This window comes from Haemaphysalis longicornis, unplaced genomic scaffold (assembly GCF_048455015.1).
Source record: "Haemaphysalis longicornis isolate Haplotype H1 unplaced genomic scaffold, Haemaphysalis longicornis Haplotype H1 scaffold_6, whole genome shotgun sequence".
NCBI classification, from domain to species: domain Eukaryota; kingdom Metazoa; phylum Arthropoda; class Arachnida; order Ixodida; family Ixodidae; genus Haemaphysalis; species Haemaphysalis longicornis.
The window spans coordinates 21,313,276-21,332,622 of record NW_027526407.1 but is presented as its reverse complement, the minus strand read 5'-3'; the positions used below and the strand labels follow the sequence as shown (position 1 = coordinate 21,332,622).

At 46.4% G+C, this 19,347-nt stretch overlaps 1 protein-coding gene across 1 annotated transcript in view; it reads right to left on the bottom strand.

The window, feature by feature from the left end:
* Positions 1 to 19,347, bottom strand: part of LOC144141428 (venom metalloproteinase BumaMPs1-like) — a 60,539-nt gene that overhangs the window by 31,855 nt on the left and 9,337 nt on the right. Inside the window, exons 3-5 of the mRNA XM_077672990.1 lie at positions 17,319 to 17,411; positions 9,210 to 9,345; positions 4,369 to 4,526 (exon numbers count right to left, since the gene is read on the bottom strand). Of these exons, the coding sequence (XP_077529116.1) occupies positions 4,369 to 4,526; positions 9,210 to 9,345; positions 17,319 to 17,411 (387 nt within the window). The remainder of the gene's footprint in view (positions 1 to 4,368; positions 4,527 to 9,209; positions 9,346 to 17,318; positions 17,412 to 19,347) is intronic.

Below are 19,347 nucleotides of genomic sequence, written 5' to 3'. Positions count from 1 at the left end.
TTAGCTTAGCGCCCTAAATTTGTGCCTCATTTTCAAGAAAAATTGTTAGCCATATCTTCAACTACTGATCTGGCAACTACAGCGTAGCATCATAGCGGCATCCGTGTTTAGACACATTTTTGAGCCAGCTTTACCCGCCTCGCCCTTTTAAAATTCGCGTGTTCATTGGGATGCGATTCCAAACGGAAGAATATGACACAAAAAATAATATATATATATATATATATATATACGGAAAGGAAGCTCGGCAGTCTACAACGCCCACGCAGGCATAGGGGAATGATTAGGCTTTTTTTACCCGTTAGTAAAGTTAACATTTTTTTAATTTACGTAAGAAAAAAAGAAAAACACGCACCCAGAGTGGTGACCCAAACCACGCCTTTCTCTGGGAGCGTGTTTTTTCTCCTTTCTTACATAAATAAAAAAATGTTAACTTCACTAACGGTTACAAAAAGCCCATTCATTCCTCTATGCCTCCTTTGGCGTTGTAGACTGCCGAGCTTTTTTTCCGTATTTCCTCAACGAGCCCCTTATTTCCAAACTATATCTATATATATGCAAACATTGTTTCTGTTACCAACTATACCTTGCACGCATGGTCCAACGTGTCCTCCTAAAATCGCACACAAAAAATTCTCACAGTAGGTGTGTTGATAATACCTCCTCGAAAACATTTTTCTCCGCTGCCGAAAGGCTTTCCGAGTGGTTCCGAATGGCCCTCCACCAAAGCCCGTGAGGACTAAACCTTTACAGACGACGTCTTCCGCAAGTTTACTTACCGCCCTGTGGGGACGTGCATGCTGCCCGCCCCTTGACAACAAAAGACAGGGCATTCCCCGCCCATCCAACGCCGTAACCTCCCACACATTTCTTCTGGGAATTAAAACGCCTGCCGAACGCACCACTCAAGCACCATATTCCGCGCGTCCCCTCTTTTGGAGAGTGGGTGCTGTGCGGAACCAAAGGCAAATCCTGTTTGTATTGCTGCGCTTTTCCTGTTAGGCTGCCATAGTGTCCAGGGATTAGTGTAGTACTTACCGAATTCCATTTCTCAGGCCTGCCAACCCCCGACTCTTCATCAATAATTTCCTCCTCCATCCCAGTTGAACAGATTCTGAATGACTCGCAAATGATCATGGAACTGTTCTTGTGTGGCGTCCTGCCTAGGTATCTAGCTCGGCGCGGGCGTCCAAATCGTCGTTTTCTTGCAATATTAGCTGTCTCTGAACATTTCCGGTCCACCCTATGTAGGCTGCGTCGGACACCTCACCGGGAATTCCATATATCCCACCCAGAAGATATTTCATGTTCTAGCACATCTGTGGTATGTACAAGCTTCCTAAATTCACCTGTGGGCCTGTGGTATATAGGGACTTTTTGGCCCCTGAAGTTTCGTGACAGCGTTTTGCTTACTCCGACATCGTAAGGAATGGTGGCCCGCTGCCACTATTTTCTCGGTGCTAAGGGAAAGAGGTTGCCGATCTGCCTTATTCGTGGCTTATGATTTGGCCACAGTAGAAATTTTCTTGCAAAGTCATCGTTTGTCACAATTTCATTTCACCTCCGTGCTTTTGAGGAAGAGCACAAGCATCACACACATGGCCAGAGCGCCGAGACCGCATGGCACTTGCGTCCTACTGTGGACGGCAAAACGAAGTCAAGGTACCGGGTAATATGACTGCTCATCTGGTAGACCCAAATCGCAAAGCCAGTATAATGGAGCTGCACTTGAACATCGAGAAAAACGATTCGACCGGCCACCTGCTATGCTATCATGAACTGGATCGTTCCCTCGATGGAATTAAAACAGTGGAAAATGCGGGCGCATCAACCCTCTTCAGCCAACACAAAAGAGTTATCGACACAGCGTAAAGTTATTTTCACGTTGAATAAAATTAGTACGCTCCTTTAGGACACTTGGGCCCATTCCTTCTGAAAACGCAGGCCTATTGCAAAGATCTCCACTTGTATTTAAACGGTATAGACGTGTTTAGTTCCATAATGTGACCACGGCTATCGTACGGCTGTCGAATTATCAGTTGTTTTGTGCAAGTTTCCTTCAACTTGGCGGGGGCCGGTTACAGCTGTATGTTACGCGTGCATGTTCCCTCTCGGCATTGTTTGGATGCATAAGTTTGGCTCGGGCACTTGTACGTAGCCAGTGGTGGGCAGCCAGGAGTAGGTTGTCTAGGAAGGCTTTGCCGCGTGCACTTCACGTCAGAGGTGGCCAAGCGGGCCTAGCTGCGATTTCCTTGTATAAGATCTCTTAATTTTTTGAGCTCACTGGAGGGAGGAGTATTATCCCATTTGGTGCAGTATGACTTTTGCAGAGTTGGTACTTCATAGGACATTAGCTCCTCGTTTGCATTTTTTCAGGGTGGAACTTTAAAGAAAAAATGAATAGAAAACGGTTCTCTTGGGTGGGTTTCATGAACAGAACAACCCGAACATTGATCCAGCTCTGCGCTGTAGTTATGATTGGTGACCTCTCACAACACGGCTTACCAACGAAATCTATCCCCCTAGAGATAAACCACGCTACTCTCTACAGTTGTGCGTCTGCCACAAATGAACCGCATCAAAAAACACGGACGATGAAACAAAGTAGCCGAGACAGTGCTTCATATCATGGCAACTATTCACCAACTAGCCCAGCAAGAAGTTCTTCTAAACTTGTGCTTCTTTTGAGAGATAAAACAGGCCACGGGCACATTCCTCGCCTGAAAGTAATATTTGCTGCCACCAGGCACCGGGGGTTTTGTTAAACCGAATTCATCAAGCCATTCCGGCAGTTCCTAAAGCTGCAGTATAGCCGAAAAAAGTTGCACATTACTCACATAACAGGCAGTTGCACCGACTGCTAAATATATCACTGGGCAAACGTTATTGAGGTCCGACATTTCTTGCTCACATCTTTTATAATATGAGAAATCCGAATTACTTTACCCACATCTTTCCTCAAATATCGCATGCAAAGGTATCCGTCCCCGCCACCCCGTTCCGCGCGCCTGGTACCAAACGATGCAGAAAGCGAGAGAAGAGACTTGATTTACTGTTTGGGTTTGTAAAAAGTCATTCCTAAAAATGGTCCGTTGAGTAAGTGTTCATAAAGGCGAGCTAGCCTTCTTAAAAACACCATGAGAACTTCCTAAAGACCGACTCACTTCTGCTATTAAGTCACATGTAGGTTTTTTTTAACGCGCCGACGCAACGCAGGCGATGAGGCGCGCCGTAGTGGAGGCCTCGGGATTAATTTTGACCCCCTGGGGATACTTACGTGCGCCTAAATTTCGTACTCACGGACGTTTTTGCTTCACATGTAAGGTTGTTTGAGGTGCACTAATTTACAGGTGCACTAATTTACAGGTTTAGAAGACGGAAGTTTTGTTCTTTCCAGAGACAAAAATTGTCCATAGCCGCAAAACACGTCGGTATGATTCCCGAAGTTACCTCAAAGCTTTTAGGTGGTGGCTATTTTAAAAAGACACTTCATCGCCGCAAAACGTGAGACCAGCGCGGCGGGTAAAGAACCGAAATGAATCAGCATTTTAGTTGATAAAGAAAATTGTCTATCAGCAGAATTTAGCACTCCCTGAGGCCGCAGGAAAATCTCAGTACAGAAGCTTACCTCCTGTCCCGTTCGTGGCACAGACAGCCGCCTCAATGGCCCAAACCCACCCGTCGCACCAAACCTTCGGCCCCGCAGGACAACAGCCCTATTTGCTTCTCCTAATGAGCGCTTCTTTGTGTGGTATGCTATTTCAACCGCGGTATTAGTACTACACCGAGAAGCATATATTACAATTATATTAAATGAATACACTACAAAAGAAAAAAAAGAATACGCTGCCCGGTAGCCTAGTTCCCATGGAATCGCACGCGTATTGCTAAGGTTGTAGGTACGGGTAAAACGAGGCTGCATATTTTTCTGCAAATACTTTCTGAAAGTTAACTAGGTTTCTATAGCTTTTTTGACGTTCTTTACTCCTGACGTTTTGCCGCTAATTACCAAGCCGCTCATTCTCTATTCCCGCTCTACAAATAAGGTATACTACATTCTAATATTTCTTCTTGTATTATACATGCATAAGAAATATGAACAGTATTGTATGTAGCACGTTCTTATTAACACAAGCCGGACCCTTGATACTCCTAAAAATATGTTTTCATAGAATAATTTCAAGATTAACTCTCCAAAAACCAGACATTCTGAAACTTTCGCGCTTAACCTTCGGTGCTGCGGCTCTCGAGAACAACAGAAAGAAAGACGGCACAGATAATTTGTAGGTATAGCGACTAGATACGGGGTTCTTTACAAGTTGTAGCGTTTTGTACGTTCCAATAAAACCAAGAACAATTTTAACTCACGGAGTTAACTGTAACGCATAAATACAACAACGCGTCCGCAGCGTTGTCAAACTGGCTGTGATGAGCATTATCGAGGACGACAAAAACTTCGACTTCAATATTCCTCGGGTATCGCCTCGAACCCCAGTATTGCCTCTCTTGTATTAAAGTGGCTTCGTCTGTAAATGCGAAAAAACACAGATTTACCTTCCTGAAAAAAGATATTTTCTTTTTTTATTTCATTTATTTAAACAAACCATGTATCGGGATGAGAGGCAAAAGGCAGATTAACTCTGCCTGACGGCGGCCATTAATGCCGGATATGTAACATTGTAGCATTGCACAGCAACGGTAGAAACAAAACATGACAACTGGCTATACAAAGGTGATGGAGAAAAAAACAAGATTATACATTTTTTGAAATATTATAGTAGAAATTATAGTAGCCGCACAACACAAATAATTACAAACTACACAGCGTAACGCTACACAATTCCAAACTTAATTCTAATGAAATACAGGAAACGCCGAAATTGTACATTTATCGAAAGTACACTTATCAATTGTATATTTCTTAAGTTGTAGAGATTGATTAAGTTGTACATTTTCTTAAGTTGTAGAGATTGAAAATCCCTATAATAATAAAAATATTAACCTCAGGTTGTGCACAAAGCCTGCCAAGTTTTTGATGATTCATGTGTAGAGATTAAAAGCAATATATTATCCTCAATCAAAATAGATTTGCATATTTGTGTGTTAACGGCACATTTTACCATTTTTGTGGAGGCGGCAAAATAGCAGTATTGAGATATTATAGTAGAGCTGTAATAAGCACCCATATAAGTTTCTATGCGAAGAGGTAGAGCAAATGACGCGAATTGAAAAATTATAATTTTGAGGAAAACAATTTCTTTTGTCCCACAAGTTTGGGTCACAAACCACCCAAGTCGTTTTTTTCTTTCATGAGGTACTTACACGCAGTGCTTCTGTTTGCATGGAAACCGGGAATTAGCGTATGCGGAGTAAATTTGTGACACAATTTGGAACACCATAGATGTATTCTTATCAATGAAAATGAGGCTAAATATAAGCAATAACAAGGAAAAAAACCTATCATAAAGTCGCTTGTCGAAAGCTAATGAAGTTGTATATATTGGACACTGAAGCCAGTTAGAATTTTACAACTAGTATTTGCTGTCTGCAACAATGATGTACAACCTTTTAAGAAATATTCTGCACGTTCTGCACAGATCTGCAAACCATCGTTTTCCAGCTAGCATGTACAAAACGTCACTGTTCACTAATTCATAGCCACATTTCCTGAGGATTCAAAGCTTCCCCGCGACACCCAGGTATAGCGTTTTCAACTACAAGGTATAGTACCTTCCCCTGCAATGTGCATCAAAGAGAATATACGCATACTTTATTACGAGCATAATGATGTGCAGTAAGGTCCTTAGTGCGACACTCCCTTAGAGATTCCTGCTGCAACGACACTTTCCATCAGCCTACGGTTTTATTAGGGACCGGAGCTGGACAGCTCCTTTTACACCTGCTCACGGTAGGGTGCACTATTCGAGAAAATTTACACCTTACTGCTACCATGTATTCGAGTCGCTAGCGTCACTTTTTTGCCTTTTGAGGTGAAATACTCGGAGAGAGATCAGAAGGATTTACCGCCCCCGCTGGTGAAATACCACAGTTGTTCGTAACAGGGGTGTCATTGTGATACTCACGAGCCGTCACGCACTCCTCTCAGGCCGTATAACGTCGAGCCTGCCTGACTTCCGGCGAGGTCTGGTCCCGCGAGTAGGAACTTGCTGATGTGGCGCATCAGTAAAGCACTCGAATCCTACTCTAGGCAGCCTACACTAACTCCAATGATCCGAAAGCTTTTTAATACTCGGTACATTTGAAAAGCTTACTCTTTGCAGCACAAACAGTTTTGGCACCTCGCTTTCTCGCACCATTTGGTGCGTAAAGCATTTACGATTTCTGCAAGATTACCTGGTTTACTTTGCATGACGGCTTCCTAGAACAAGCCCCAACGCACTCGCCCGAACGTTAAATCTCTGTAGCCTGACTAAACCAGGCTATCGAAACAATACATCCCCTTGTACTATGGAATGCATGACCAGGTCACACGATAGATATGCTGACAAAACAGACGCAACTGACTGCACGCCGCAGTAACACGCGAACAATGTGGAGTACACACAGATATTAGGACATGCTCAACATGCTCAAAAATAAAAATTGATATGGACACTGCAAATGTCTGAAATACTAGACGACGCACGCTTGTGCCACACCTAAAGCCACGGCATAAAATCAGAACCCTAGCCTTCGCCCGTGCGCAATCCTATACAACTTCGTTCAAAATTAAGCTCCTCAATCATTTCACCGAACAACACCGGAGATACACAGAAAGAAAGCATTTGTTCCTGACCTGGCCTAAGCATGGCTGACCCGGCAAGAGCAGCTCTTTGGGCCCGAGACCTATGGACCAAGACGCACTGGGACTGGGCGTCCGAGCTATCGAGAGCAGACAACCATGGGTCGAAGGGGTTGAGTAGGGAAATATTAATAACGGTGTGGCACTGCCACTCGCGTGAGGGTATCTTTGTAGTTTTCGCAGTGGGGGCAAGTGGAATAGGAAAGGGGGTTAGTATTATGCGGGAGCGAATGACTTGAGTAGGGCAGGAGTAGGTTTGGATTTGTGTCTATAGTGCTGATTCTGCGTAGGCTAACGAGAGGTAGAGAGATGGAAGGGTGGTGCGTGAGAGCCTGTGAGGAAGGGTGATACCACGGAAGGTGACTAGTGGCTCCAAAAGAGGAGGAGGTTCGGAAGCGGAAGGGTGTTCCGTTGAAGGTTCGGTGACTGGTGTATTATTACTCGGGCCGGCTAATGTGCCTTCTCCTCAACCTCGAAGCACATGTGGCCAGGAGCCCACAAAACGAAGATGGGACGTAAAGATGACCCTCACGTCAGTTTCTGGAGTTCTGCACGATTAGTTTTATGTGTCAAATAGACGGTTTCTTCGTGTACTCTCGACACATATTGATCGTGTTGAAGAATAGTTTTTGGCTCAAAGGGCGATCAGTGTTTGAAAGGGTGCAAGAAACCTGTGCTAGGAACCAGCAGTTTAAAGTAGAGAACAATTATTCTATTTCTTAGTACAGAGGTTCTTCATACGGTGACACCTCATATTAGGTCCGATAATACAGTCCTTACAGCTTAACAAAGAAAGTGCTTTTGTGATATTGCCTTGCATATAAGAGAAACTACAAGACACTAACCGCAACTCGAAAAATTAGCAGTGGCTTAGCTAGGCTGTGCCAGGATATACGTAGCGTGAGCTGGTTATTTTTAAGTTCAGCTGGTTATTCTTAGGTTTCCTAGTTGTCTATGATTAGCTGATTATCACGCTTACTGCTGGTAAAACAATTTTCAGTCCTGCCCAGTCCAGTTCAGTCCAGTCACTGCTGCTCACTCATGCGCAGCATGGCTCACCAAGACCCACGCGAAACGGCTTTCAAGCCGCTCCGGCACCCCGTGAGACTTAGCTACTGCACAACGGAGCCGCACACTGGGGCACGCGCCAGCCCCAGTGCGTCTGCCACGGCAATTTCGTCACTCGTCTGGAATGCGCAGACCAGCGAAGGGGCAGACCCAATTCTCTACATACCCGTACTCTAAATGGATTGGATTTTCATTCCAATCCAACACAATCCAGTTTAATCTAATCCAACCCAATCCAATCCACTCCAATCCAATCCATTCCAATCTAATACAATCGAATCAATTCTAAATTCAATCGAATTCAACCCAATCTAATCCAATGCTCTTCTTGCTTGCGGAGCACGGTCCTTCAAGGTCCATGCGAAACTGCTCAACCCCAGCCAGTGTAGCTAACGCTACAAATACTTCGGTGGTTCGACACTTGCTGAGAAACCAATGGAATATTTCACCATGCCCTCCCAGGCTACGATATCATGCTGAGGCAGTGAGGAGTTTATTGTATTCGAAGAGACCCTCCATGGATGCAGCTGAAATATGTTAAGTGAGAAAACCATACTTTTCAGCTTTTCTTTCAGTGCGCAGCTTGACCACCAAATGTTTCCTATCGGCTGGCGTCAAAACTGCATTCTTGTACCTGACTACAAATTTTTATTAATCGCCTGGACATGACGGATTTTAATCTATATTACCCGAAATAATATTGAAGAGCACTTCTCTCAGCCGGAAACGCACAAAATGGTATTACATAAAACGACGCTTTTACTTTTTTAGGTATATTCATTGCGCTTTCATACAGAGCCCAGGAGAGGGACACATTTTGGATACATCAAAGTGCTCAAAGTGTACCACAGAATGTTATTTGGCTGTTTAAAGCATGTGTGAAAGCACAGAGCTTCATTAAGCCAAAAAGTGTGCCCTATGCACATTACGTTCCGCATACTTTGGAAACGTGGCACAAATGACCAGATTGGGAGGATCGGAATAAGTGGTTGCTAGTAACGACGAATTCATGGGAGCAAGAAGGCACGGATCAGAATCGAGGATGTGACGGCTGGTCGCAACTTGTCTTAGCTGAATTAGTAATTTTTTCGCCGTCACGCTGATGTTAACCTGGTACGTGTATCCTTTGGCAAGGCCAAGGGTAACTAAGATGACCGATGCTGAAACTATGCGAATTTGTTCCTGTGCCCTTTCCAATTTTCAGGCATCACACCTTCTTTTTTTCAAATCAATATTGGCACATTGGCACTGACGGCTAGTCCAATGCGGTAGGCCATGAATTCAGATAATCGTGCAATTGGTTCATTACCCAATGTGTACACCCCTAAGAGGTCCTTACCTTTTTTAAAACTTAAGTGCTTGTCCAGCATTCTGGGTTGCTCAATGTCAGATATCATATGAGGAATAATTCCGTCCCTCGATTTCTCTTCGATTGGCATTGGCTCGATTCGTTGACTCGGCCCGACTATTCCTTTCTAGTTTAAAAAAACACAGCGAAAAATGTTATAATGCCTCTTTATATGACTACATTTCAGTTCTGTTACCTAGAAATATATCAGTACTATGCGACTACGCAACTGAGCCGAATATAAAATATCCTCTCCCTGAAGGCCCTGTCACTTTAGTTCTGCATGCGCCACCGGTGACATGCTTTAATGTGGAAGTACTTCCACCTCACTGTGACGAGGAACAATTTTACTATCTTTACGTACAAATCGTTTAATAAAACGCTTTTACTGGGCTGTCTTCAACATTTTGCTCTGGCACCATCCGGAATCAGGCTCACAAATGCAGTGGCACGGGTGAAAGCTTTTCTCGTAAAAAAGTCGTTATGGCGGATACTAAAGGACAAATTTCTGTAAAATAACGCTTACACTTAAAGCCTATACACAGTGGCGTACAATATTTTGTCCGTGGGAACTTTGTGAATGTATATTTAGGCTAGAAAAACATGTATGATGCTAAAAAAAGTAGGCGCGTGTGTAGTTGAATGTTGAACCGTAGAAATTACGAGTGGTTTTAGGATTTCTAGAGCTATCCCCTCTGCCTGGTCCTGTGAAAAAGTTTATAATCCTGAAATTCAGCAAGGGTCCATAGGCGCAACTACGACAGCGTAACACCCCCAGGTATATTCGCACTCGCTTCACAGTAAAGCACGTGGCTCAATTCGTGTTGCATTCGGTTAAAGCCCACCATGTCATTCCGTTGACTAATAAAGCAAATTCCCACCACCTCAGTCACACAAAAGAATGTAGTGTTTACAAGGGCCTGATGTCTGAACCCTAATAAAACGGGTTTATCAATTATGCGGCTTAGGGGGCATAGAGTTTCATTTAATTATATTGTCACAAAGACAAGGACGATGGAGTTGTCTTGAATGAGAAGCACGTTCATTGGAGCGAACTTGTGCTCCTCTAACAACTCAAAAGAATACAGAGGCGGTGAAGCAGTGGTCAACAAAGTGACTTGCACAGGCGAGTGTCGTCGAATCGAATGCCCCGGCGTCCGCACTGCAGGCTTTTTATTTTTTCGTGCGCGTGGTTCTAGAAACGTCTATTCGCATCGAGAACATAGTAGATCCACGAAGATTATTCTGGGCTGTTCACGTTAGATCGAAATGCTCTCCCTATCACAACAGATAACACATGCGGCACAGAAAGAAAGAATGGAACACGCGCTTTCCTTGGCGCAGAGATAACACAGACCGGCGCAGCCGGGGGGCAAAAGCAAAACACAAATAAACAAACCCAATGTATGGTTCGCGGCATTACCCCCCCCTCTAAGAGTGCATCGACCCGACGCTAACATAAGCGACAGTCCGAAAAATGAAAATAAAAGTTCGTCATCGTCCGTAGAAAGGTTTTAAGCGAACCACGTGGACGACTTCAGGCCGCGTGCGTCGTCGTGATGTGCCGGAGTCACCATCGGGGATCACTTCGTAGGTAAGTTGGCCAACACGTCGTAGAATCTTGTAGGGTCCGAAATACCGTCGCAGGAGCTTCTCACTGAGTCCGCGTCGTCGGATGGGAGTCCAAACCCACACACGATCCCCTGGTTGGTACTCGGCGTCTCGGCGTCGGAGGTTGTAGCGGCCCGCCTCCACCAGCTGCTGGTCCGTTATACGAACTCGAGCGAGCTGGCGGGCCTCCTCCGCACGTTGAAGATATCCGTGGACGTCGGCGTTGAGGTCGTCGTCTTCTACGTGCGGAAGCATGGCGTCAAACATCGTAGTCGGCCTTCTACCGTACACAAGCTCGAACGGCGTCAGCTGCGTCGTCTCCTGGATAGCCGTGTTGTACGCAAACGTGACATACGGGAGGACTTCGTTCCAAGTCTTATGTTCAACGTCAACGTACATTGACAGCATATCTGCGATTGTCTTGTTCAGACGTTCTGTTAGTCCGTTCGTTTGGGGGCGGTACGCCGTCGTTCTTCGGTGATCCGTGTTGCTGTAGCGTAATACTCCTTGCATCAGCTCCGCAGTAAATGCCGTTCCGCGGTCTGTGATTAGGACTTCCGGGGCTCCATGTCGCAGTACAACTTGGCTTATAAAGAACTTCGCAACTTCTTGTGCAGTCCCCCTCGGAAGAGCGGCGGTCTCTGCGTAGCGCGTCATGTAGTCTGTCGCTACGACAATCCACTTGTTCTGTGATCGTGACGTAGGGAACGGGCCTAAAAGGTCCATTCCAATCTGTTGAAATGGTCTCGATGGGACGGCGATCGGTTGCACAAGTCCGGCGGGTCTTGTCGGCGGCGTTTTTCGTCGCTGGCAGTCACGGCAGCTCTGGACGTAGTGGGTGACGTCATAGGTAAGGCCGGGCCAGTAGTACCTCGCCTTGATTTTTCCAATAGTGCGGGGTGTGCCCAGATGTCCGGAAGACGGGTCGTCGTGGCACGCTTCCAAAATTTCGTCACGAAGGTCCGCGGGGATGACGAGAAGGTAATTCGCTCTTGTTCCGGGGCTGAAATTCTTCACAAGGACGGAGTTTCTCAGGCTGAATGCTGGTAAGCTGCGTTTGAAGTTCCTAGGAACGGCTACGTTGCATCCCTCGAGGTACTCGATTATGACGCGTAAGTCGGGGTCGGCACGCTGCTGGGCGGCTAGGTCGCTCTCCGTCACGATCCCGAAGTACGCGCTGTCTTCATCAGAGTCTTGTGGTGGTGGATCGACGGGGGCGCGGGACAGGCAGTCGGCGTCGGAGTGTTTCCTGCCGGATTCATAAACGACTGTAACGTCGAACTCCTGCAGGCGCAAGCTCCACCGCCCAAGACGGCCAGAGGGGTCCTTCAAATTGGCGAGCCAACACAGCGCATGCTGGTCTGTTACAACCTTGAATGGCCTTCCATACACGTATGGGCGAAATTTTGAAATCGCCCATATAATAGCCAGGCACTCTTTCTCAGAGGCAGAATAGTTTTTCTCCTCCTTCGACAGACCACGGCTGGCATAGGCGATTACCCTTTCGCAGCCGCTTTGCTTTTGGACAAGGACGGTGCCCAAGCCTATATCACTGGCGTCCGTGTGCATTTCCGTTTCGGCATTTTCGTCGAAATAAGCGAGCACGGGCGGGCTTTGCAGGCGTTTTTGCAGCTCGCAGAATGCTTTGTCTTGGTCCTTTTCCCAGCTGAAAGTGGAGCTATCTTTCGTCAAGCGCGTGAGTGGCTCTGCAATGCGTGCGAAGTTTGCGACGAAGCGCCGGTAGTATGCGCACAGCCCGAGAAATCTTCGCACGCCCTTCTTGTCTTTCGGCCTTGGAAAGTTCGCAATGGCTGAAGTTTTTGCCGGGTCATGTAGGACTCCCGCGCCGTTGACGACGTGGCCCAAGAACTTGAGTTCCCCGTATGCAAAACGGCACTTTTCAGGCTTCAGCGTAAACCCCGACGTACGAATGGCCTCGAGTACAGACTCCAACCTTTCAAGGTGTTCGTCGAAAGTCCGGGCGAATACCACTACGCCGTCGAGGTATACGAGGCAGGTGTGCCACTTAAGGCCAGCTAGCACAGTGTCCATGACTCTTTGAAACGTCGCTGGTGCTGTGCACAGCCCAAACGGCATCACCTTGAACTCTTATAGGCCGTCTGGGGTTATAAATGCAGTCTTCTCTCGGTCTTTCTCGTCCACTTCAATTTGCCAGTAGCCGGTCTTCAGGTCCATCGATGAGAAGTACTTCGCGTGGCAGAGGTGGTCGAGGGCATCGTCGATTCGGGGGAGGGGGTACACGTCCTTTTTCGTGATTTTGTTCAGTCGGCGGTAGTCAACGCAAAACCTTAATGTGCCGTCTTTTTTCTTTACGAGTACGACGGGCGCAGCCCAGGGGCTTTTCGATGGCTGTATAATGTTGTCGCTGAGCATGTCGTCGCCTTGACTCCGGATGGCTTCACGTTCGTGTGAGCAGACGCGGTACGGTGACTGTCGGGTAGGTCGGGCTCCATCTTCGGTTATTATTCGGTGCTTCGCTAAGAGGTCTGACGTAGTTTTGCGCTCGACGAAAAACGTTCGCTATAGCGACGCAGCAAAGCCAATAATTTTTTCCGTTGTTCTTGCGGTAGCGCCGGATTCACGTCGAATGGCTGCGGGAGCTTGAAGGTTTCTACGGGTGTGCGTTCAAAGTCGGCGACCGCGATCACGTCACTTGCTTCTTGCGTTTCTTCGAGGAATGCAATTGCCGCGCCCTTGTTTAAATGCTGGTACTCCTCGGTGAAATTAGTAACCAAAATGTGGGATTGGTGTTCCTTGAAGCGCGCAATGCCTCTTGCGACAGACACACCACGGTCGAGAAGCACCCTTTGATCAGTGTCTACGATGGCGTCGGCGTCAGGAGCAGCATCTTCACAGTAAACTGCGACCATCAAGCTTGCGCGGGGTGGCAGGGTGACATGATCATCGGCAATCCTTACAGCAGCACGTCGTTCGGGGTTCGGTTCCCGCGTCATGGAGTGATGGGGGGGGAAAAGTTATTGACTTAGTCTGCAGATCGATTATTGCACCGTTGTCCATCAAAAAGTCCATTTCAAGAATTACGTCGCGGGAGCAGTTAGGCAGAACGACGAACGCCGCAGGGTACGTGTCGTCGGGATGAGGGCATGTCGTGAATCACTGTCTTCAGCGCGTCCTTGCGTCGTTGGAGGGTTTCCAGTTTTTCGCCGTAGAGCAACTTCACCTACAGAAGTTGCCGCCTTTAGTTTCCCCCGCGTGGGCTGGGAGACCTTCCACGTGCGAAGTTAGCATTGTTAAGGCGGTCCGGCGTCTGGTACGGGTAGGGCGACGGCGAACGGTTGAAACGGGCTGGTCCACGGCTGGTGTTCGACAGGTATTCTTCAATCTCAGATGGGTGCTGGCCGGGTCGGGGGCGTGGTGCGTCGACGGAGAAACCACGTAGTCCGAGTCTCTTGTATGGGCAGCGACGGTAGATGTGGTCGGCCTCTCCGCAGTGGTAGCACAGAGGACGATTATCCGGTGTTCGCCATACGTCAGTATTCCTCGGCGTCTGGGTTTGTGCTACCGGGGGTCGGGCGGGTGACAGTGGGCGGCGGTAGGGCGGGGCCTCTTGACGACGTGCCCCTTGACGACATGTTGGAGCAGGGCGGGGTCGGCGAACAGCCGCGGAGTACGTCATAGCTTGGGGTTCGCAGTGTACTTCGGATGCCACAGAAGTTCCCAAAGCGTTTTGAACTTCTTCCCGGATCACGTCAGTTAGGCAAGCGACTTGGGGTTGTGGCGTCGTCGGGAAAAGTTTCCGCAGCTCCTCTCTCACTACTGCGCGGATGGTTTCGCGTAGGCTATCAGACGGAATCCGCATGTTGTCGACGTAGTTCGCACTGGCCGCCCCAACAAAGTTCCGGTCATACTGCTTAGCACGCATTTCGAGAGCATTCTCAATCGTGCTGGCTTCAGTCACGAATTCAGCGATGGTTTTGGGCGGGTTGCGGACAAGTCCAGCAAACAGCTCCTCCTTCACACCGCGCATCAAGAAGCGTAACTTCTTTTCTTCCGTCATTTCGGGTTCCGCGTGGCGAAATAGTTGCTTCATCTCCTCAACGAAGATAACAACCCCTTCGTTGGGGTGTTGTGTCCGACTTTCAAGCAAAAGCGCAGCTCGCTCTTTTCTCACAATGGTAGTGAATGTCTTAAGGAACTCCCGTTTGAAGTGAGTCCAGTCGGTCAAAGAACTCTCATGGTTCTCGAACCAAGTTCGAGCAGCATCTTCTAAGTAAAAGAAGACATGCCGGAAAGTTTCTTCGTCGTCCCACCTGTTGAAGATGCGGACGCGCTCCAGCTTCTCCAACCATTCTTCGGGGTCTTCAGCGGGGGCTCCCCGGAACGATGGCGGTTCCCGGGGCTGCTGCAGGACAATTGGCGACGTTGTTTCTTGCACCATGGTGTTGGTTGCAGCGTTCCTTTTCTTGGGCCCTTCTGGCATCAAACCGAACCCGGGTGGTAAATCTTGCCGGCGGAGGCTGGCTCTTGTTAGACTGGCTTGGCGGCTTCCCGAGGTTGTAGTGGGCATGAAGGGTGCGTACCCAGCACCTCCACCAGATGTCACGAAGACAAGGACGATGGAGTTGTCTTGAATAAGAAGCACGTTTATTGGAGCGAACTTGTGCTCCCCTAACAACTCAAAAGAATACAGAGGCGGCGAAGCAGTGGTCAACAAAGTGACTTCCACAGGCGAGTGTCGTCGAATCGAATGCACCGGCGTCCGCACTGCAGGCTTTTTATCGTTTGGCGCGCGTGGTTCTCGAAACGTCGATTCGCATCGAGAACATAGTAGATCCAAGAAGATTATTCTGGGCTGTTCACGTTAGATCGAAATGCTCTCCCTATCACAACAGATAACACATGCGGCACAGAAAGAAAGAATGGAACACGCGCTTCCCTTGGCGCAGAGATAACACAGACCGTGGCAGCCGGGGGGGGGGGGGGCAAAAGCAAAACACAAATAAACAAATCCAATGTATGGTTCGCGGCAATATACTAGAGCAAAACTATTGCTTCAGTTGTGTTCTATCATAGCAGCCGCAGTAGTGGCGAGCGACGGCCTTCGCCTACTTGACTGGCTACCGACATGGCTTCTTCTTAGTCTTTAAGCCAAAATGGAACAACAAAAACATTTTTTTATTGTTTGAAATGCATTTTTTTAAGTTGTGCTTGACCAACAAATTTTATTGTAACTTTATTTTTATGATATTTCACCTCACTTAGGTAATCTTTTACAATAAAATTGTTGCTCTATTAACGCCCCAATGAACTTTTCAGGATGTTCATGAACGATGCCAAGGACAAGTGAAACGTGCTTTCCCGATACATGACGCAATGCTCTCTGTAGTGAAGCTGGCCTAGACAGTGAATACAGATTTCCTTCTCGTGTACATTAGTACGAACCTCCATGTTTCGTGGCGCACTGTGGGTAATGACTGACGTAATGTTTATTACATGAATTCCGTCAAGTGAAAGCGGTCGCGCTGTACAATTAGAAGACGGCACCAGCAGTGAATGCGATGGCTTAGGCATGAATTTGCCGAGAACCAGTGGCCCAGTTTTAGGACTGTGCAAATGTTGAATGTGGTACATACTAATACATTTTATACAAAAGAAGTGTTAGGCCGATCAAAAACAATGTTAGCTAGTGCTTGTTATTTTGAAGATTTTTCCGTGATTTTGCACTTTTTGCGAAAAAAGTACTTCTGTTAACATTACGTTGCGAAGTTCTATCATGTTCCATGTATAAAATATGTGCGCGTGTACAGTCTTTGTCAAAACTTTCTAGCCCAAAACAAAATTACTAAGGCCGCAAAAAATTCAATATACAATCTTACGTCCCGAGGGATGCTGAAGCATTTTATGCTGGAAAGCACGAGAAAACAACTTTCTCTCTTACTGTCATAAAATACTTTTTTCGCAATGAACCGCAAAGCTTATTCTTTGAATTTTTTGTGGTCTAGAAGGCTTGGGACTGGCCTCGAAAATTTTGACAAAGAGTGTACATCTCACTGCTCAGTTTAAGTTTTTGTGAGTTTGCTCGCTGCCTTTTAAACTTATAGGTAATGTACATTTGCTTGTATATTAGTTCTTGTCTCGACCCAATCATGTACAGTAGCGAAAAGATAAAAAGATAAATAACATACAATAAAGGCCAAACTGTATACGTTTGAAATCAATATGTCCTTCACGCCTTCAAGTTGGAGCCCGCTTTGGGTGCTATTGTTTGCACAATTTCAGCAACAAGCCAGCTTGATGGTTGTTGGCGCTCGTGTTTTTTTTTTCTTTTTTGCAGTGCCGTGTTCGCGTTGTTTTCCAGTATATTCAGTTGCGAGTAACCCAAGTACCCCGTGTGTTTCAGGGCATGTCACGCAAGCAGTTTACATGATGTAGACGTTTTCGCGCTTAGTTTTGTGAAGTGGCACACTCACCTTCCAGCGGAATATCATGCGAACCCCCATTACCTACCATTTTGAGAGCGCTGCCAAAGTTATCGACGGTAACAGTAGCAAGTTTGGTCTCGTCTTCAAAAAGGTTCCGCTCTAAGTGTGTGCCATTGTACTGCAAAAGAAGAACATAGAGGCGGTCACAGTGGGCTGTCAGGGAAAGTTAAGGAGACCATTCTAAGCACGTTAAAAATTGACGATATATGCCATGTCACGCAAAAATAATGTTCATAATCCAAACAAATGTGAAAAAAATCAATACATAACTACGCCTGCTGTACAGATACATAAAACGTACACGTAGCGTTCCATTTATAAAGTGTAAGTGGAAAAAAATGAGGCTATTTTCTGTTTCCTATTTCATGCGACGCGTGAGAGAGGAACTGCTGAGTGGCGTAATTTGTAAAAACTGCATTCATAGACCTTGATTTAAAGTGGTCGTTAACCTTCCAGCAGTGCACATTGCTATTCCACGTAGCCTGCTATAGAATTGTATATAGACTTGCGCGATAGGGTCGGCATTTGCAACGTGGCATTTAAAAAGAAATTATACGCAATAGGAGAAGCTTTCTGGCTTTACTCTCCACCTGAATTGTAATGAAGCCCATTTCGTTTTTTTACTATGAAAGTTCTGAGTACTGGTGCAAAACCTATTCGGCTTAAGTTTCTCTGTTGCCGTCACCTGAATAGAATGAGTGATAACACTTAAACATATTAGTATCAATGGTAGAGCGTGTAGCAATGAATTGCAGGAGGTATTTGCATGTGTGAGACTGTATAATGCATATATATCTCCCGAGAACTGTTTTTGAAAATACAATGTTTCCCAGTTCGTGCCAAACGTTCTGTGATTGCCACTGTTTCCCCTTTTTTCCTCAACTTGTCCCAACTGGTATTGAAGGTTGATTCAACTGCCTTTTATTAAAAATCTTCGCTTCAACCTTTTTTATCATAAATTCATTGCTTAGAACTTTGCGAAGCACGTAGATTGTGCTGCGTTTGTACGTGTACATTTGGCTTAGTTGGCAATATGCCGCAAAAATATGCCCAATCAAGCCTAGGTAAATAGGTCATTACGGAAGGCAATACTGTTCAGTTCATGGCAACGAGTTCTTTCTAATCAAAACTTCAGGCACCACACCACAAAAAATTTGTACACACTTACGCGCCATATACAGGGGACGGCAGAGAGGTAGCTGTAAACCAACCGGAAGCCCTTCAATTTAACCCTTCGCAGTCTGCATCTTTTGCCCAATTTCCGGCCGTTCCGGTCCAGTGGTATTTCTACAGTTTGTAACGTCGCGATGAGAACTATAAACTGAGCAACAAACACTCAGAGAATATTTATTATTATTTTTTTCCATTGCGCTAGGAACTCCCTTACCAATATTTCAGAAGCTTGTGAAAACACTCGAAGCATTCTCTTGGGTGCAGGCCAGAGTTTTACTGCTTCTTTTTAGAATAAGGTAGTTTACTTCCCGCCGCTTTTTATACTTATGTCGCTACAAACAGTACAGACCTTGTTGCTTCGGCCTGGGAGCTTGTAGACAAAATGGCTCGTCCTATCTAGCACTTACACTTCATACGTGCAAATGCTTCGGCCTGGGAGCTGGTATACAAAATGGCTCGCCCTATCTAGCACTTATATATACTCACACTTCATACGTGCAAATGGGCCCTGATTTTTGGCTCGAGCCCTCAAATCACCCACCTATAGACGCCAGAAAAAGCTTTCACCATCATCTGACCTCTCAGTCTCTTTATCATAGTATTATATTTGTTTTGTGTGTCCATCTTTTTCCAGCCCATTATGTGTCCAATCGCAGTGACCACGATCCTAAAGTGTCGCCGATATTCGCAAGGACCAAAAAGTATCGAAATTCCCGTTTCGTGTTATCGGTAAGCGAGGGAAACGAGCTACCTCGCGATATTCTAACGATAAATTACCCGCCTGCATTCCAACCTGCCCTGCGCACATTTCTTCATGTGTAAAATCTAAACTGATACGTCTCCTGAGCCCTGTTCATATATCTTGTTTACCAGTGCAACGT